Here is a 20,868-nt window from a genome sequence, read left to right on the forward strand (position 1 = left end):
GGGCTGGCCAGACCCCCAGCTGGTGGGAAGTGCAGGCGGAGCAGCAGCGAGCGCTCCCGGGAAATAACTTCCCCCACCTGCAGACACCTGGCAGCGAGTGCAGGTACCACAGAACCCGCTGCACCCATCGCCAGGGGTCAATTCCTGGGCTGTAATGAAGCTGCAGTAATGAGTGTGTCCGTAATTCTCCTCTAATTAATGCTGTGCCAGTGCTTCAGGAACTAGTATTTTATGGCTTAGCCATAAAAGCTGACACTATGTTAAAACATCATTTGTGAGAGCTCCCATCCTCCTTCCTTCCTCTCTATTTGTTTTAGAAAAGGGAAGACTGGCTGTATTAACTTATCAGACTTCCTACCTGTCACAACACTTTGATTCCCTGAAAGACCATCTCGTTAATTAAGTCAATTGTTTGCCTTCAAATGGCAAAGTAAATGATACGTGTTGGGCAATAGCATCCAGGATCCCCATCCCATCCTGGTCCCCGCACAGCCATCAGGGTGCTGCTCAGGCGTTGGGTGGCTGACATGTTCGTGGGGCCAAAAAAAGATTTTAAAAAATAGTTCTGGAAAACACAGCAATCTGGAGATCAAAATGCTATTCATATCCTTGAGGGAGATGAGCTTGCCCAGTCAGGGGACAGGGCAGTTGGAGACAGCAGAGATGTCACCCTGAGCTCCATGTCACCATCCCACAGCCCAGCCCAGTCCGGTCTTTGTCACTCGACTCTCATCTTTTACCCAGAACCAAACAGCTTCAGAGCTGGTCAGAGGGCAAAGGGAAGGAACTCTTCCCTCAGCTCAGACACTAACACAATGACCCATCCTCAAGCCACAGAAATTAATTTTTGACTTGTAGAAAAACATAGGACTCAGCTCCACTGCTCCCATGAGGACTTTTGCCTGCTGCAGCACTGCCCCACACCTCCTGTGGGCGCAGTGCCTGTGTCCTGGAAGGTGTTACCCATGTCCACCAGCAAAGCGAGGGTTAGAACCCTCCGTGTGCCAGGGGTGCATCCCCGGGGGTCTCCGGTCCAACCCTCCCTCAGACCAGGAATATCGCCAGCACCCAGTCAGGTCAGCCATGACTTTGGCCAAATCCCGACCACTTCCAGCAATGGAGACGCCCTACTTCTCTGGTAGCCTGTTTTTCTACTGTATCAGCCTTACAATGAAAATATTTTTCCCGTTGTCCAAGCTGAAGGTCTGAAATTTGTCACACTGTGGCTGTCGCCCCTTATTTTGTCACTTGGTGCTACCAAGAAGAGTTTGGCTCCAGCATCTTTGTGGCTGTCTTTCCCACAGTTATAGGATACTGTTAGACCCCATCCCTCTCCATCCCTCCACAGGAGTCCTGTGCCCGAGGCCCATGACCACCTCAGTAGACTCTGCAGGACCCCTTCCGATTTCTCCACACCCCTCTTGAGCTGGCTGGAGAGCTACTCCTTCCAACAGATACAAATCAGATACACTCGTCCAAACACCCAGCGTCAAGCACAGGAGCTACATCAAAGAGCCGGGCGGTGTTTGCTCAGCTTTGCCGATCGACTTTGACATGTGAGCCCGTTTGCTACCGAGCTGTTGATTTGCCCTGGACCAGGATGTTTGCCTGGCACTCCATGACCGGTCACCGCTGTCCCCTGATCCAAGGAGGTTTCACCCACTTGTCTTTGTCTAGAAGCACCATGAACACGTTAGGGAGAACAGGGCTGCTACACCAGCAAACTGACGCAAGAGCTGAGTAGAACTTTCCATGAGAAACACGTGTCCTTCTGAAATAATTGCCCCATTAGTTCAGGAAGGGACAAGAAATTACTTGCAAATGGCTCTTATGCAAACACCCCATCCCTGGTCCCCACCTGCTCCTGCTTGGCTCTTCTCCCTCTCCCCCACCTCCCTCTTCCTCACCCTCTGCCAAGGGATGAAGGCGGAGGTCCCAGAGTTTTCCAAGGTGAGAATCCAGTTCATCACCTCTGCCTGTGCCCCGTGCACAGCTCGACAGCCCCCACAGTGGGGTGGGGGATGCCTGCAGTGGGTCGCTCGGGGAAGAAGGTCCTTCCCGTCCTCCCCGGTGTCACTGCCTGGCAGGTCTGCTCAGCCACAAAGGGAAATGTATCTCACCATCCTTTCTCCTGCCTTCCCCAGCACCGGGGAATGTGTGAGCTGGATGAGCTGAGTAAAAATGACCTAATGCAGAGAAGAATCACAAAATGAGCTATGAGGGGGTCGTAACAATGCTTCCCGCATGAGTTAGTGGCACCCAGGGGACCCACCACTGCTGGATTTCCTGTCCTGGCAGCAGCCCAGCTGCGTTTAGTTTATTTCCTTGACAGACAGCATCTGAGTCTGACTATTTTTATTTTTACTTCAGAAGTATTTTATTTTCTCCTTCTTGGCTCCCTTGGATTGTTTAGGAATGACATCGCTGATGCCAGCCACAGAGGCTGGTGGCACTCGTCCTGACAGCCTCAATTCCAGGATGCATCTGAAGGGCATCGCTGTCTGTAGCTCCCCTGGGCAGAATGACACCCTGCACAGGGGGGTGCTGAGCTGGGCACCCACCACCACACTGCAGAGACATCCCTCCACTGCCCCATGCAGCTTTCCTAAGCTCAGCCCCAGGGTCACTGGCTGGAAGGACAAGAGTCCCCAAACACATCTCCGCACCCCCTGGCCCTCACCAAACCCGGTGGGAGCAGAAGTCCCCAGACAAACCCAGACCAATCCCACTTCCATCCCCACCCTGCGGACAACCAGAGCCTGGCTGTCCTGCAGCAGGGCTCCAGGAGCTCCTGGGCACCTCGGCTACCCAAATGAGTTCCGTGTGCTCCTGATAAGCCTCAACAACTTTCTGAGCAGGGTTAAGCGACTCGCACAGCAAGGCAGATGTTGCACCAGGGCAGGGGAATTCTTGTGTCTGCAGTTTCGGTATCTAGCTGTCGAGCTATGTTTAGTCTATGGCTATAAAGTAGCCTTGTTTCTATTCTGAGAATATTTGTCTAATCAGGGGTCCAAGGAATTATTTTGCTCAGTCGAAAGTTATGTTTGTTTGGATAAGTTTATGCTCCAGGATGGGTGCCTTGGAAAAGCCCAGTTAAAGGTTGTGCATTACTGGAGTGTCTTGGGGCATGGTGCACACCTGTAAAAAAAGGCAAACTTTTTACTTTTGCGGGGAAAAAGGGAAAGGCTTTACATTCAGGGCTTCTAGCCAGCTCTGAAATGAGGCCCCCTTGCAACCTGAGCGCTGCTTGCTGCAAAGAGTTATGCTTCCCCAGACACTGCAGATGCTCATCTGCACAGGGGAGGGGACCAGTGCTGGCCAAGGCTGGCCTCGTGGGCACAGCCCCAGCGTGGGATGCCCACGCTGCTCACTGGCTTCTCCCCATAAGTCTTCATCCAAGAGGTGCTGGGCAGCTTGAACAGGCTTTTCAGGGAGCTGCTGTTTTCAGAACTTCATTTGCTTTTGTAAATCACAGACGACCCCAGCACCCACCTCTGGCTGCTGAGTTAGGAAGCTGATGAGATACTGTGTTAAAGGACACTTGAAGGGTCAAGGTCCATCACCTTGGCCAGGTAAAACTGATCTAACAGCCTCCCCGAGTCCTCTTGGTTCATCCCAGCCCCCTGAGGGTGTGAGGAAACCATGATGTTAAACCCAGGACTTTAGGATGTTTTTCCCAGCACTCATAACCCTTTTCACCTATGGAGTCGTGGCATTTTTAGAACCTAACAAAGTGTTCAGCGCTTTCTGGTGATTATTCCCACATTCCCATTTAAATCCTTTCCCTGGGGTGCTTCGTCTCATGGGTGCCTTCAGCTGGGTGATCTTCATCCCCCAAATGAACCAGGAGCACCTGCGCCTCAGTGGACTTTACCCTGTTTGCCCATGACAAACACAGCAGAGTTGTGACTATTTGCAGCTGAGCAACCACTAATTCTTAGCCCCGAGATAAATCCTGGTTATCTGCCAAGATAAGGCCCCCTACAGCATCCTCACTGTTTTGGAAGGCACCGGTTTCTGCGTTGGGAAATTGGCTTTGGCCGCTGTGCGAAACAGGCAGCAGTGATGAGCTGCCTGCACACACACCTGAGCTTCAGGATGAGCCCGAGACAGGCAGCGACTTGCTGCCACCACCCTGTGCCACCCACCACCTTCACAGCTTCACTGACCATGGCTTGGGTGCAGGTAATGGCTTTTTCTCTGCAATGTCCCCAGGGCCATCCCCAGCCAGGCAACCCCTCCAGGATTTCAGCAGTGCTGCTGTGGGAACACCCCTTCAGCTGCCAGCAGTTCTGCTTGGTTTGAGGTCGTGCCTCAGCAGAGGAATCTGGAATATCTCATTCCAGGTTTCATTGCTCAGGCTCATTGCATTGGCATCAGTAAGTCAATAATTTTTTCTCTTTGCATCCCTTGCAGCCTGATTGGGTTTTGTCCTGGACATCTTATTTTGTGCTAGATAAGGATGTTTCTGTCCCCCTTCTGCTTGTGTTGTAAGCTCAGCGGCCCCCCCAACAGCCTCAGCAGCTCCCAGGCTCCTAATCCCACTGGAAAAGGAGCTGCTGAGGGCAGTGGGGCCGTATCTCCATCCCCACCAGCGTCCCCCCAGAGCAAATCCCCTCCATAAGCTGACCATCCCCCCATCCAGTTCCCATCCATATTCTCCACATTGCTCATACCCTTCACTCTGAGGCCCAAAGTCTTGGAGCAGATGGCACAGCTCCTCTGCTACAGCGTGGAGGGGACAAAGCTGTGGCTTTGGTGTCACTGCAGAGCCTGTGATGAGACCTGTCCTGCTGCAGAGGCCACCGGCCGTCCTGGGAAAACACGGGACAGGCATCCAGCATTTCCACTTCCCACTCCAGCCCTGCCTCTCCTAGAAACCAAGCGCCTCGCAAGCGCGCGGGGATGGTGTTTGCAGAGTGACTCACGCTAACCTGGCGGGCAATAAATTCTGTTACAGCAATAACCAAATTTCTGCCGCTCACGCAGGGCTATTTCCATTTTCTCCAGGAAGGGGGTCACCCTGGGTCCCCATTTCTCCACCTTTTGCACGCACCGGTGCCTCTGTCCCCTGCAGGGACTGTCTGCAGGCAGGTCGATGCTGTTTATTCAAAGTCGTGCACCAGGTTCCGGCACCACACGTCCCACAGGAGCTCCAGCCCTTGCCGCCTGCCCTGCCGGGTGGGCTCGGGTAATCCACATAACCAAGGCAGGTTACAGGCTTGAAATCAGGCGTGGCTGTGTGGTGGGATATCCTGGGCATCACCACGGGCCACGGGAGGGCTTGCTGGACCTGCTGGAGAGAAGGTAACGGCAGGTACCAAGCTGCCCCACGCCCATGGAGGCCCCCCCCAGTCGAGTCCCCCACATGCTGCCCCAGGAGCCCAGGGACACAGAGAAGTCGGGGGATAACAAAGTGATCCTGCCCTGAGTTTCCTAACACTGATGGCTTGGGACCGAGTGAGGGGAGTCAAGAGCGTGCAGGTGATGGAGAGAGGGGGGGAAGTGCAAGAAAACCTGCCGAGGGAAGGGAAATGAAGGGAAACCCTCCCGGCTGGGAAGGAGAGATGAAGGCTCTCAGCAATGCCAGGAGAAAGAGGGGGGTCTGGCTTGGAGAAGCCAGCTGGGGCAACCGTGGCAGCACTCACAGGGAGGCTGCGCCCACCCGTCAGGTCCCAGCGGTCCAAAAGCATCCCCCGGAGAGCCACACAGACGTCCCACCAACCCTGCTGCCTCCAGCCAACCCCTGAGGGGTCCCCTCAGCCCTGCCTCAGTTTCCCCAACTGGACATCACCTGCTGGTTGTTTAAAGAGGGAAACACAGACAGTTCCCCAGAAGCGACTGCATCCGCCAGGGAGAGCTGTGCCCGGGTGGGATCGCTGGGGCAGCCACACCACCTCCATCCCTCGGCATCACCAGCAGCACCTCAGCACCACACCACCCCTGGGGCCCAGTGCGGCCCCGTGACACCGCGAGCACATCTCTGAGCCATCTGAGGCCCACCACAAGCAGGTGACTGGCACAAGACATTCCAGCTACCAAACACACCATGAACGACCTCTACAAAACATTTTCATCACACACCAGAGCTGTCACGGTGCTGCCCTTGCTGGGGAGGAGCAGCCCTGCCAAGCCATGCAGCTGGGACCTGAAATAGCACTGTTGGGCTTTTTCTTGCTTCTTTTGGTGTGTCCCCAGAGGGACCTGCAGCTACACTAGGTCATTTATGTTTCTGGGCATTTCCACGTTCAGAAGCCCTGCTGTGTTTAAACAGGGAACGCTGTCCCTGGGAACAGTCTCGTTTTGGGCAAAACTTTCTGTGTTCCTGCAGGGCTACACCCGAGCCTGGTCTCAGGAGCATCTGGCAGCTGCTCCGTCATAAAAAAACAGCTCAGAAATTCATGGAACCAGATTTTCCCATCTTTAGCCATGCAGTAACAGGATTTTACGCTCCCCGGTGAAGCAGGGGATGCCCGGCTGCACCAGTCCTGAGAAACATGCCACGAAGAAAAGGCAGCTACAAGAAATTATATTCTCCTTTTATTTACCTATGACCATGACAATGTATTTTTGCTAGCTGCAGAGATGCTTCGCACTGTAAACTGGGTGCCTGGAGGCAGGCAGTCCGTCCAGCTCTGCCAGGTTCAGCGGTAACCCCCGCTTCTCAAAACACCGTATTGTTATCCAGAGTAAGGAGAGCCTCTGATTCACAGAGCTGCTTTTCTCCATCACCAAACCCTCTGTCGTCAGGGCACGATATATACACCCAGGCTCCCCCAGCGGCCCGCTGCTAGGGAATGCGTTTTGTCAGATAAAACCTGCTAACTTAGAAAATGTTGTACGCACTCGGGGAAAAAAAGTCATCCACTCCACCGGAGAACTCCGCCGCGACACACACAAATATTGCACTTGTAATTTCAGAATGGGAAAGGACACGAGGATTTCCTATTACACAGCAATGCGTCCAGCTATAGGAGGTCAATAAATAAACCAGGGGTGGGAGCAGGAGGTGGTCGGCTTGCACACCTCCAGCGCAGGGGAAGAACCCGGCTTTCGCTGCTCCCGGGGGGACCTGCCACGAGCGAAGGGAATACCAGGCTCCTGCGAGATAGCTGCTTCGGGGGAGCCGGGAGGCATCGCCGGCACAGGGAAGCACAGCAGCATCGTGGGGCCAGTCCAGTTCAGAAGTCTTTTATCCAGGGACAATGTTCATGCCGGTGCTGTTGTCCCCTTGCCGGAGCCCTGTACAAAAGTCCTCCTCCTCCTCGCCGAGTCGGGATCACTCGTCACCTTCCAGCAATGCTCGCAGCTCGGGCGCATGCTTCACAGTAGTCTTGTGGGAGCTTCCCTCCTGGATAAAATCCATGCCGGAGTCACCCCGAAGGCATCGTACCAGCGATGGTGAAATGGGGCGATGGAGCAGTACCAGACTGCTTGGCCTGTTGGTCCCCTCGGCCTCATGCTTGGTGCCTTCAGTTGCCCCGCACCGTCCGCTGCAGGAATATGGCTTGGGGGCACGAACGGCAGCGGGAAGGCACGCTCCCGCCGTCCCCCGGGAAGGCCTCTGTCGCCCGATTTCATGTAAACACACAGCTCCCAGCCTGCCCCGAGAGAGTTCTTGGGTCTACAGTGGGGAGCTGGCCTTCTTCTGGTTAATTATGTCCAAGTACAAGTCAGAGCGGAGGAAGCGGGGGTACGAGTCCTTCTCCATGAGCCCGTAAATCCTCTTCTGTGCGAGGTCGAAGCAGCTGCGGGTGATGTTCTGCAGGTTCTCCTTGGTGTGCTCCCGCGTGTAGGAGTCCAGGTTGACCTGCAGGCAGAGACACCAGCGCTGGTGAGCAGCTCCCCAGGCAGCCACCGTGCCCTGGAGCCAAACGCCAGCGCAGCCCCCAGACCTCACCTCCTTGCAGGACTGGATGGCGATGTACTCAGCAAAGATCTTCTTGGCCTTGGAGACCATCTTGGACTGGGATTTGATCTTCTTGAACTCCTCACAGGCCAGCCAGAACTCCAGGTTCTCCTCGCTGAACTCAGTGCGCAGGAAGGCCCTGAAGGCAGCGAGCCCGTCTGTGGGGACAGAGACACGTCTCTACTCACGGCTCACAGCAGGGGATGGCCCCACAGGACCCTCAGCCCAGCAACCTGGCAAAGCTGCAACCCAAACCACCTCCCTGCACCGTCCCCTAAAACCCCTTGTGAGCCCTGGTGCAAAGCAGGCAGCAATGGCACTGTTGGGCCAAGCGTGGCAACACAAACCATCCATGCGCTGAATCCACGGTCCTCAGCCCGGCTACATGCACAGAGAGCCAAGGGGAAGGCTGAGCTTGGAGTGGGGGCAGCAATGGGGACAGGACCGCCGGCCATCCCTGTGCGGCTGAGTGCAGGACATGACCACGATGCCAGGTACCCCAGCTGTGATACGCGAGAAGGGGAATGGTTTAAAGCAGCTCCTGCTCCACGGACCCACTGCACAGCTCCGAATCGGGCACAGACACAAATCACTGCCTTTGCCCCCACCAAGACGGAGGGGGGCTGCACCCCCAAGCTGCAGCTCTCCCTGGCCACTATCACAAAATCCCACCCTGGGCCAGGCAGCAGCAGAGTGGTGCAGGCAAGGAGCCGCCTCATTTCTCTTTGTCTACCCCCAAACACCGGAAGGGATTAAGAGAGGAAATCCCAGCTTTATCCATGCGTGCATCTGGTTATTCCCCCAGCAGCAAACAGGCAGAAGAAACAGGCAAACACTCACATTTGTGCAGCAGCAGCTTCTCCAGGGAGTCCCCCCCACTTGAGAGCTTCCTCGGGAGTGGGCCTGCAGGGGAAGGAGAGTGTGTTGGCAAAGTGAAGCTTCAAAAGCCGCGCTCACCGCCTGCCGCGACGCAGCACAAGCAAAACATCTCCAGCTGATAAAGCAGTGCTGTGTGCCCGATAAAGCAGTGCTGTGTGCCCGATAAAGTAATGCTATGTGCCCCGATAAAGCAATGCTGTGTGCCCCGATAAAGCAACACTGAGTGCCCCGATAAAGCAACACTGAGTGCCCCGATAAAGCAACACTGAGTGCCCCGATAAAGCAACGCCGTGTGCCCCAGCGGGGCTGGCCCCCGCTCCCACACCGGCACCAGCACTGCCAGCGCATCTCCGGGAAGAGCCAGGCTCTGCACCAGGCAGGACTGCAGTGGCTCTGCTGGAAGGAAACCTCTGCTTTTAGACTGCCAGGAAGAAAATACAATGTAAGGAGGTCTGTGCGGGCAGCTGTGCCACTTGGGGTGTCTGAGCAAAAATTGGAAAAGCTCCGGGCAATGCCCAGGAGGCTGTGGGACAGTGGGGAATTCAGCCGCCCCATTCAAACAGATGGAGAAGCTGCCAGGGGCAAGAGTAGGGAGGGCTCATCTCCGGCTGCTGGAGCACCTCCAGAGCAAAGCGGTTTTTCAAACCATCCTCTGGCCAGTTAAAGTTTCATGCACAGGCACTGAGAGAAAGCAGCCGTCAGGGAAATTTCCAGCCCAAGCCACCACCGTGCTGCCTCCTGGGCACAGACCTCCAGCCCACCTGGGTGGGGAGTTTTCAGCCAACAAATGTTTTTAAAGCTCCTCTGGATACAAAAGGTGTTTGTCCCCAGCTCCCCCAAACAGGGTGACCCCAGCCTCCCTGGAGGTGATGCTCAGCCCGACCACAGCTCGCCCCCAAGCCCCCACGGCCCCTGATCCCCCCGTCACCCGCTTGCAGCACCTACTTGAGTGATTTGAGCACTTTGTCCAGCTTGCCGGAGGGGTTGGCCCCTGGGGACTCGTTTCGTCTCCGAAAAATCCCCAGCCGGTTCTTCATGTCCTTGGCTCTAGAGGGAAGAGCAAGTTTTAGCAGGCGGGCAAGGGGCCGGGGGAACAGCCAGCACCCAGGAGGGGGCCCGCTGGCAGCCTCCTCCCGCACTTCGCCCGCTGCCCCGTGCCCACCACCTACTCCTTCATGGTGTGCCGGCGCTGCAGGCTGCCGTTGTGGGGTCTCTGCATGCCCAGCAGCATCTCCGCGTGAAACTCCAGCGGCTGGGGTTTGGAAAGGTCACGGAAAAAGGGCATGGCTGCTGGGATGGCCTCTGCAGCGGCGACCGGCGCAACCGGCGCAGCCAGACGCTCGGGTGCTCTGACGCCGGCTCCGTGCCACGCTCCTGCTCTGACGCCGGCTCCGTGCCACGCTCCCGCCCGGCGTGGCCAGCACGGAAGTGGGAGGGCGCAGCTCGAAGGAGCTTTAAATGCAGCGTGGGGTGAAGGAGACGCATGTGAGCAAGGGCTGTGTCAGCCCGCTGCTATTTCGGACGGCTCTGCCGTTGCTGGGGAAACTCAAGGAAAGGTGGAAAAATCAGCACCGAGGGTGGATAGTGGGGCCTTTCAAGAGACGGCGGGGAAAATAATCACGGCAGGGATTTACGAGGGCTATTTATAGAGCGCAGGCGTCCCAGGGAAGGCAGTGAGGCCAGCGGTGGGGCTGTGCTTGGGAACAGCGGGGACAGCGGTGCTTCACCGTGTGGCCGCTGCTGCGGGGACAGGGCTGGGAGCCCACGTGCGACCCACTGATGCTCACACTTTTCCAGTGCTGGCACGGGATGGGCATGGCCACGGGGACATCTCCACACAGGGACGGTTGGGGCCGGCAGCCCGTGGCACCAAGGGGCGCTGGGGGAACAGACACCCCATACTGTCCCCCTGCACAGGTCCCCGCTCCACTGTCCCTGGACAGACAGACTGACATACACCCGGACACAAGGCTCCCAGTTCCCCCAGGAAACTGCCACCAGGCCAAAGTGGGACAAAGATTTTTGGCAAGTGCCATGGGAACATGAGACCCCCAGCCCAGCCCCAGCCTGGCCCTGCGAGGGCTTCCCAGGGGCCAAGGCAGGGGAGCAGGAGGTGGAAGAGGTGAAGGATGAGGACAGGCACGGACGATGCTGTCCCCTCGTGGCACAGCCTCTGCATGACACCAGGGCACAGAAGGGTGTAGGGGACACGCAGGGTGGAACAGGATGCTCATCCTACACCAAGGCCGGAGATGGGGCCCCAGGGTGGCATGGCCAGGCCACCACCTGCAGCCCCCCCCCGGGTCCCACACCAGTGGGTCTATGCAAGGATGCTCAGAGGAGCCACCTCTGCCTGGCCAAGCCATGCCCAGGGCTGACTAGGGACACCAGGGGCACAGGAGGGATTCCAGGCAAGGGTGCACCCCACCCCAAGTGATCCTACCTAGACCCACATCTCTCTCCAGTCCCAGGAGGGTAAAATACAGCAATCCCCTGGGACAAAAAAATAGTCGCGACAACCCCAGGGCTCAGTCCCGCAAGGTGCTGAGCACCCCAACTCATGGAAGGATTTTAGGGGGCAATCACCCCTCTAGTCCCTGGTGCTGTCCGTGCCCTCACGGCGGGCACAGACAGTTTTGATGCCTTCGCATCATCTGGGCTGCGGTCCCAGCAGGACACGCGTCCCGCTGCTGCCAGCTGCCAGGCACTGGCTCAGTGCTAATGTGGGAAAAGCGGATCCAAACACAGAGCCTCACACTCCAAACACCATCTGCCTCCCATTACCGCACTGCCAGCGATGCCGGCAGCCGAGGACCAGCCGCCACACGGGACGGGCCATCCCACACAGCCCCCAGCAACAATTTTAACAGTGTTCCCAGTTTAGCAAGGCAGCCGCCGCAGCTCGGTGCCCAGTGGGGCTTTCAAAGCACTGAGAAGACCTTGTGTGTGCCTCCAGCACGCGTGGGCGGCCTCCAGCCGCCCAGCCATCCACACCCCAGCCAGCTGCAGTGGGTAGCCCTGCCACACAGCAGGCTCTGGGGCTTGCAGGTGACCGCGGCTCATGGGCAGATTTGCCAGCTGTTAATATGCCAGCAAGCACCACCTAAGGAAGTTCCCCAACTTAAAACCTGCTGCTTCTCTTGCACATGCTTGCAAATAAATAGCAAGCAGCATGAAACCGGACTGCAGCAGCCACAGGCACGCACAGCCTCAAGCTACAGCCAATCTGCAGTATGAAATGCCACAGCAAAAATATTCATAAATGGTTTTTTTCATAAAAAATTGCTGGTTTCTGTCCAAAGCTGCCCCTATAAAGTGATCTGCTCCCAGCACCCCGGCATGGCCATGAGGCCACGTCCAGCACCATCACCCTGTGCTGCTTCCAAACCGTCCCCTGCAAAGCACATCACCCTTCCTCGCAGGGTGCTGCAGTCCTACCTTTCCAGGTATTTTTCGGAAAAGTCCACCATTGCGCGGTACATCGGGGAGCGCCGGCAGAGCGTGCCGGTGCCGGGAGGGGAGGCGAGTGCCAAACCCCAGCCACTTGCACCATAAATACTCCCCGCAGACAGCTGGCAACCAGGCTGCGCAGCCAATAGCCGGCCCGTGCGATGCCAAGAGGCTCCCCAGAGCATCCGCCGCTGCCTCAAGGTGAGGAGCAAACCCTCTGCAACCGCCCCTGACCCCGCTGAGCTGAGCCTCCCACCGCCTGCCCGATTCCCCTGGCTCAGCGCTGCAGCAGGCACACGCGGATGGGGGGAACGTCCCTGCTGCAGACTGCAAGGGATTAATTTTAATTTCAAGTGTTGAGAGGAGGGGGGGGATTTACAAAAAGAGCTAAAAATAACCAGCTGCAGCTAGGAAGCACGCAGGGCAACAGTGCCGCTCGCTGGCAGGCAACACCGGCAGCGAAGCCGTCCAGCCTGTGCACTTAGTAGCTGCACTCAGCCCCTCGCACACCCTGAGCGGCTCAAACCACGTGTGACTTTGTCACCTGCCCCGAGCCACGTGGAGTGGGGAAAGAGCCAGCCCTGGGCATCCCTGTGGCCCTGACACCTGGCCGGATCCTGCCGTGCAAAACTGGAGGCGGTTCATTCCAAAACATCCTTGCAGCTGCAGCTGGGCTTATTGGAAGCAAAGGCCACGGCTGCCTCGTCCTTGCCCAGACCCACTTTTTTGGCACCCCCAAAGCCTTACCGGGAGAGGAAGAGGGTCTGCGAGCATCACTCAGCAGTCCCCGCACTCAGTGCTCCCACCACGCTGCCCGCATGCTGCAACATGCTGCAAAGGGCTGGAGCCTGTCCCGTGGTGGGAAACCTCCCCATCCCTCCTGCCGGCATGGGGCCAGTGGGAAGGAGGCCCCCAGCTCGTGTTTCATGGCTTGCATGTCCTCTCCCTGAACCCAGCACCTCCGGAGCAGAGCTCTGCTGGCACTGGGGAAGCCCTTTTCCCCACACCACCGGCAAGAGCCAGATCCTTCTCCTCATCCGTCAAAGCAAGGTAAGCAGGGGGCTGCTCCCAGCTGGGTTGTGCAAAGCCCCCAGCCCACCTCCCACCCTCCTTCCTGAAAATCCTGACTCCCCATCTGAAGTGAGACCTTAGTTCACGTGTGTCTTTGCTGCTTTATTCCCAGAAAAGCTTGGGGGAACAAGACAGGGGGACCCTAAGAGCTGCCTGGACAAGCAGAGTACAGCCAAGGTGCTTGGTCACAGCAAACAGCCCTGGTACACTCTGATGCCACCACGATGTGACACTTACAGGTTCCTGCTCCGTTTCTTGCGGGAGGTCTCATCCCCTTCATCACAGCTGCATTCAGGGTCGGCTCCACTCAGCTAGGGGGGAACAGAAAAACAGTGTCTGCATCATCATGCCAGTGCCTGCCCACAGTGGCACTCTGAGCGTCACCAAGCAGCAATGCCAGCATCCCCTGTGGTCCCCGCACCCACACAGCCCAGAGCCATGGCATCCACAGGGCTCCTTCCCCACAATCACGGCTGGCTGCAGCAATGCAATGGGACAAGCTCCTACCTGCTCTGGCATGGGACCCTGACTCCCCCCACCCATCCTATGCCACCTTCCTGGAGCATCTCAGGAGATGGCACGGCTGGTGGCCCAGGTACCCCTCCAGGTTCAAGGTGCTGACTGACAGTGGTACCTCCCACAGGGAGGACACCCGCATCCCCATTCCTGTTGCTCCTATTCCTGCTGCCTTGAGTGGGCACAGGGACTCCTCCCCAGCCTGCGGCGTACCTTGTCCCCCCAGAACCAGGCTGGGCAACCAAAATCAATCAGGGGTTCCCCAGCAGTCCCCAGGCAGGAAAAGTCAGAGCAGTTCAGCCATGACTGAATCATATCACGGCAGCTTTCAAGTTTGAGGAACACACAGGGGGATCCACTCCCTGACCACCTCCCTTGGGCAGCCTGGGCAAACCAAGGGGACCTTGGATCCACCATGAGCTCAGAGCAGCACCAGTGCAGCCTGAGAGCCACAAAGCCTGGGGCCAGGTGTGGGGACCCCTGAGACCACCATAGCTCAGGGGCTTTAGTAATTCTTCCATTACTGAACGAGACTGGAAGATGCTCGCAGCCAGCCCCACAGCCAGCTTGACCACGCACCGAGCTCAGCCTGGTGCTGCTGGGGGCTGCAGGCCACTTCCCAGGATCGCCGCCCCGCGGCCGTGCCGTGGGAACCCGCTGCAGAGCCCCGCAGACCTGGGCTCGAGGTTTTTGACACTTCCTTCCATTCTGCACCCAGGTTTCCGGAGTTTATCAGCCCCAAACAATGCATCCCTTGCAAAGCACCTTCCCCAGCTAGATAGGGCCCCGGCAGGCGGGCTGGCCGGGGCGACACGCAGCCGGAGCACGTTTCCTGCCATTGTCCAGAGAGGCTCCGCTGCGCTCGGGGACAAAAGGCAGCAGCGGAGCTTGTCCGAGGACTCCCAGCAGTCCCGGTCACAATATGCTCTTAAAACAACCACCTCCCAGCCCAGCCAAGGGAAGGAGGGGAGCAGGGAGGCACACTGGGCACGACGGTGTTAAAAGGGCCAACGAAATGAGCCCCTCTGAAATGCTCCTAGAGAAGAAAAAAAAGCAACAAGCACCCTGATGGATGCTGGGGCGATGCCGCCAGGGCCATTGGGTGCAGGTAGCATCAGTGCTTGGCAGCTCGGTGCTGCTGCCGGAGGGGATCCGTAGGGGAATTGTACATCAGTGTCCTGCCCCAGAAATCCGGGAGGGTTTCATCAAACTAGTCCAAAGGTACAGCCCAATAAAAGTCCCTCCAAAGCGTAGGCTGGGGGATGGCAGTGGCCCAAAACACCACACACGTGGTGGCCCGGCACCATGCCCAGCTGCCCTGCCTGCTGCAGCTGCCAGGCAGCCTGGGTCCCTCCGCAGGCAGCCAGAGAGGCAGGGCAATGGGAGCAGGCAGGGGCTGCCCCAGGAGGGCACAGGGGCAGGGGTTAAGGCACCGGCCAGACAGAGCTGGAAGTGGGAGCATCGGGAGGTCCAGCAGCCACGCTGCCCTTGCTGCCAACACAGGCCGATCCGGTCCCTGCTCCAAAAAAACCCCAGTCTCATCTACACCAGTGCAGTTTAATCCAGGAGGAGCTCAGTTTACCTCTGCTGAAAAACATCCAGCCCCATCAGCTCCCAGGCTGCACGCACAGCGGCACTGTGAAACTTCTTTCCAGGAGACTCATCACTGGCAGCCTTAACGGGACACTCTCACCAGGCACTTACACAGCCACCACCCCCCTTGCATCTGCACCGGGCTGTGCAGGTGTCCATTCTTGATAGGATCTGGGAGCAGGTCTGAACCCCCCAGCCCACAACTGCTGGCATCAGCCTCCACAAGAGTTTGCACAGCAAAGCCTCCTGCACAGCAGCCCCATCTGACCAGCCTGTCAGACTTGTAAGGGCTCTGACCAGTCGGCTGGGGACTCTGAGCCCAGAAATGCTCCAGGGAACAGCATCAGAGGTGGCTTTTCAAGCGGCAGAAGTCTGGCAGGAAGAGGCTTGAACCCACCATGGGTTTAATCCCATCATGCTGCCATGCTTGGTGGCATGCAGGGCTCTGTACCAGCCTCCTCTGCCAAGGAGCCAGCGGCCACGGAGCAGCGTGTAATGTGGTCCTGCGCTCTGCAAGGTGGTCTCGAGCAGCATGACATGGTCCTGAGCCATGCAACGAGGTCCTGAGCTGCGCAACATGACCCTGAGCAATGCAACGAGGTCCTGAGCCAAGCAATACAGCCCTGAGTAGAGCAGTACCCACAGCCACTGGCAGAGAGCAAGCCTGGTCGGGCAGAGCAGGGTGCTGGGCCAGCACCGCAGGACAGGAAGGCAGGCAGCCGCGCTCAGCACCCAGCCAGGCTTCACCAGGGGCGGACAGGGCGAGCAGCACTGCTCAGGCACTACCTTTGCAATGGCACATTGTTTCCTGCTAAAGTACAGCCAAACCAAGCTCTGTGCCGGGGGGCACGGGGAGCACCCCAGGCTGCTGGGCTTGTGAGCGCAGGCCAGCCCCCCGCAGAGCCCCTGCTGCACAGCCCCCCACTGCTCCCCCTTTCTGCATGTCAGAGTCAGAAATCGCTGCTAACCTTAACCTTCTTCTGAGACAGGCCCTCTGCAACGGTCAGAGCCCTGCAGGAGGCTGGCCAGGGCAGAAAGCCACACTGCTCCTGGCATCCCCGAGGTCATTGGGGACTCTTTGTCACTAGAGCCTGGCTTTCTCCTGTCCCTGCCGCTGCAAACAGCTCTTTGCAAGCGCAGACACCTGGGTGCACCTCTGCCTCCACCCATCCAGCAGACAGTAGCTCTCCAGGATATGGCATCCCACAGGGTCTGGACACACTGGTGGGAGATGCCCACCTGCAGCACCAGCACACTGGCTCTGGGTGACAACCCCTGGCTGCTAAGCATCTCCCAGGGCTCAGTGCCAGTGACAAGGACCTTCCTGGCCCCTCAGGTGCCAGCTTTGCCATGGCCATGGAGAGAGGGGCCACGTGTCAGGGCAACTTCACCCCAGGAGCTCCCCCAACACCACAGCCAAGCAGAAGCCAGATGCCCACAGACCAGCGCCGGCTCACATACCTTCCTCTGCCCCAAAAACAGCAGGGTGAGCTGATGGATGGAGCCACCGTTTTTGACAAGCTCTTTCTTGAGGGTCCTGGGGGAAGGCAGGGCCCAGTGGCCCTTGGTGCCCTGGCTGTCCGAGCAGTTGAGGGTGGTGTCAGAGGTGAAGCAGTGGCTCTTGGCCTCCTGCAGCAAGCTGCCCTCACTGTGGGTCCGGCGCCGCAGTGAGCTCTGCACGCTCAGCGTGTAGACGGGCTGACAGCCCGATGTCTCAATCATGCTGCTGCGCTTTGCCTCGTTCCTCTCTAAGTAGTGCTCAGTGCTGTCCTCCTCCTCATCCTCCTCATCCTCATCTTCCTCATCATCATCTTCCTCATCATCCTCACCATCTGTGGTGCTGCCAGCCATACCCACCACGCTGTGGCTGAAGGTGCTGTCGAGTCGCAGCTCAGGGATGACAAAGGCTGGCAGGGAGCTGGGCTGCTCCTCTCCCTTCTCGGTGGTCACTGGCTGCTTTTTGGCCAGCAGAGGACCCTGGGTGGCTCCCAGAGTATCCCAGGGCTCAGCCGGTGCTGGTGCCTCTGCGGCTGGAGGAGCATCACCTACTGCTGCCTTCCCGTCCTCTGAGTGCATCTGCCCAGGCTTCTCAGCGTCCGTCTCCAGCATCTGCCCAGAGAGAAGATAAAGAAGGATGAAGGCAGAAGAACCCCAAATCTCTCACAGGCCACCTTCCTGGGGAGCCTTTCCACTCCTAACCCCCCACACCCCAACCCTAACACAAGGCTGGCACCAACTTGTACAGCCCTAACAGTGCTCCGCTGGGGTGGGACAGCATTGTCCTCATGTCTCCCAGTGATGGCAGTTTGCTCATCACCCCCACAGCACCCAGTCCTGGTCCTGATTCCTGGAGGACCAGGTTTCCCCACTAGCAGCAAACTGGTGGCTATAGGGCAGGAGTGGGATGAGGCCACCCAGCTCCCACCCCCAGCACCAGCAGCACCGGTGGGTTTGGAGAAACCAGGGGGCCGGTGGTGGGTGGCTCAGCCCCACAGCACAGCTGGTGCAGACAGGCTCGGCTCCAGCTGCAGAGGCAGAGCCGGTAACATCATCCTTACCCCTGTGGCTCCACTGTCCCCCTGGGAGCAGCCAGGGGGGCTCAGCCCTGCAGAGATCTTCCCCAGGGTTGGCAGGGCAGCAGAGAAAACCAGCAGCTCTCATCCGGCAGCTCCAGCCCCTCCTGCACCGCGCTATTAAATGCCGAAGGGAAGCGCTGGGCTCTGCTCATCTGCAGATTGCCCAGGCTGAGCCTGGCTGCAGCCACGAGCACCTCAGCCTCCCTGACTGGGTGCCGCAGCCGTGGGGCTCCCCACAGCCACCCCCCTGTGCCCTGCAAAACCACAACTACTCCTACCAGCCCCTTTCAGTCTTCTAAGCTTTCAGGGTTATTTTTTGCAGCTTTCCTCTGCAGCTGGGAAAGACCCAAGCAAGCTCTGCCCTTTCAAAGGGAAAAGCCAGGAGTAAGTAATTCAAGGGAAAAAACCTCCATTTTTTTCATGAGCAGGGGGAGCCTGCAATAAGCCCCCCTTGCCAGAGCTGGGTCCTCTTTTCCATGTGATTTTCCTTTTGCATGGAGCCCATCTAAGCCAAAGGGCAAAAAACAGCTCAGTAGGGGAGAAGGACCAAAGGAGAGAAAAATCCTCCCTCCAGGAAGCAGCTTCCACCTATGCAGACCCTGCAGGGCTGGGGCAGGGGTTACTATACAGGACCAGCCCTGGGTAACAAGTCACCCAGAAAAAAATGTCACCATATCCCCAATTAATATCCAAGCATTTTCACGAGCCCAATGGCAACCAGAAAGCTGGAGTTAACACCACCACCACCCCTGTATGAATTAAGCTGACTTCAGCTTCACAAAGAGCAGCAGCCACAGGAATCAGCCCATCCAGCCTCACACCCCAGCAGGAAGAGGCACCCAACGGAGCAGACAGAGGCTGTATCCCTGCAGTGGTCCCAGCTCGTGACAACAGACCCCTGCAAGCTATCCCCTGGGACAGCCAACCTGCTGCTCAACACCTCCTTACCCTGCAGAGCTGCTGCACGCGGGTAATAACCCGCCACTGGCTATCACCAGGGAGCTGTAGGCAGATGCCAGGCTCCAAAAGCTGCTGTCAGCCCCAGGAAATGTCCTGGAGGTGTTTGAGCCCCAGCTTTGGCACCATCTGCTCTGCACAGAGAGGATGGCACAGAGATCACGCGGTACCCAGCAGCATCTGCAGGCACCTGTCTGAGCTAGCAGGTCCAACAAGCCGGACGGATTCCCAAAAAGATGCTTGATTTCAGCGCCACAGCCAGCTGCCTCCTGGGCAGTGTGCAGAGGAGCTCACCCATATCTGCCTGCGCCTTGTCCTTTTTTATCACCCAAAAGGGCCCCCTTTACACCTGTGAGCACGGAGAGGAGCTGCTCTGCCCCCTCCCAGTCTGGCTCACCACAGGCAGGGATTTCACTTCACCTGAACTGCCCCAGTGAGCCTGAAAACTAAAATTCAGAGATCTTCATGTCCTCAGAGCCATCTGTGCCATCTGCCCCATCCCTGAAACAGCTGGATTTGGTGGGAGGCACAAAGGAAATGCTTGGTTTCCCCCATCCTTGAGGCTGTTTCACTCCCCAAAAGGTGATTTCTTGTAAAAAGGAAATGTTTCCAGGCTTGCCGTGCGAGGATGCTATTTGCACCAGTGCGCGTTTTAATTATGCTGTTTATGTCTTATATGTATTACAATCACTGTCATCATTATTTCATGAAATAATTAGAGGGCAAACCCACGCAGCCCTCAATTCACTCCCTCCAAAGCCCTTCCCCCGCCGCCCCCAGTAGCTCCCTATCTGCCCAGTCCTTCTGCTTAATATTGCTGGTTGGCCACATCAGATAAGGCCCTTGAAGGAAATGAACAGGCTCCTTTAGAATGAGAGTCATTTAGGGATTAAATTAAATCCCCGCGCTAATTCAATCAGAGACTCCGCTGCTCCTCAGTGGCACGGGAGGGCATGAGCAGCAGCCTCACCACCGAGCGAGGTTTCCACCTAGGGTTGAAAGTATCGCCGGGGCTGTGAAATCCCGTCCTCACAGAAATTAGAGCTCTGCTAAATGTCAGCTGATGGCGAGGGAAAGACGGGGAAGGAAAGTGGCAGTAATGCCATCACAGCCGGCCAACAAGCCTGACCGCTGCTGGAGGCACCAGGGACTTCAGCAGCACGAAGCCAAGGGCCACCTCACTGCGCCAAGCTGACTTGGGCCAGCAAGGACAGGGATGTGACCAGGTGTCCTTCTCACCATCATCGTGGCCAAGGGGCTGCTGGAGGAGGCAGCAGATGGAGGCGGTGCTGATGCTGTCTGAGCAGGGAGGTGCTGTCCCTCCACCTCAATGACTCATCCAAAGCATCCCATGGTCTCGCTGCAGCATGGGTCCTTGGCCAGCAGCAGTAGCTCAGGAGCCAGCGGCCAACATCTGGACCTCTCCATCCTCAACACCTTGTTCTTACTGCTCTCAACATCTGGGTCTCCTTGCTCTCAACATCTGGGTGTCCCTATCCTCAGTATGCAGGTTTCCCTGTTCTCAGCATCTGCATCTTCCCATCCTCAACACCTGGGTCTCCCTGCCCTCAACATGTTGGTCTTCCCATTCCCAACACCGGGGTTCCCCTGTCCTGAGCTGGGAAGGCCTGGGGGCTTTACTACATCATCCCTGGAGGACCTCACACTTCCCTGTTTCAGTTTCTCTCTCAGACTAAGCAGCCAAGGCAGCATGTCCCAAGCAGGAGAAGGGAAAGCAGAAGAAAGAGCTGCCTCCAAGCCCCAGGATAGCTATCATCAGGGGTAGTTTTAGGGAGGGAGGATGCAAGGTCTGCGATCAGAGCAACAGCAATACAGTCCCTAATATTGATTTCCCCATTGAACAAGCCTCAGCACATCCCAAAAAAGCCAAACATTGCCCTGCCTGCTCTAGCATCC

General features: G+C 57.5%; 1 protein-coding gene across 1 annotated transcript in view; it reads right to left on the reverse strand.

Moving 5' to 3' along the window:
* Positions 1 to 6,518: 6,518 nt before the first annotated feature.
* Positions 6,519 to 20,868, reverse strand: part of RGS3 (regulator of G protein signaling 3) — a 69,838-nt gene continuing 55,488 nt past the window's right edge. Inside the window, 7 exon segments of the mRNA XM_056352299.1 lie at positions 6,519 to 7,810; positions 7,901 to 8,067; positions 8,750 to 8,783; positions 8,785 to 8,812; positions 9,734 to 9,835; positions 13,547 to 13,620; positions 16,880 to 17,527. Of these exon segments, the coding sequence (XP_056208274.1) occupies positions 7,625 to 7,810; positions 7,901 to 8,067; positions 8,750 to 8,783; positions 8,785 to 8,812; positions 9,734 to 9,835; positions 13,547 to 13,620; positions 16,880 to 17,527 (1,239 nt within the window). The 3' untranslated portion in view covers positions 6,519 to 7,624.

Source organism: Falco biarmicus, chromosome 9, assembly GCF_023638135.1.
Source record: "Falco biarmicus isolate bFalBia1 chromosome 9, bFalBia1.pri, whole genome shotgun sequence".
In the NCBI taxonomy this organism is placed as follows: Eukaryota; Metazoa; Chordata; class Aves; order Falconiformes; family Falconidae; genus Falco; species Falco biarmicus.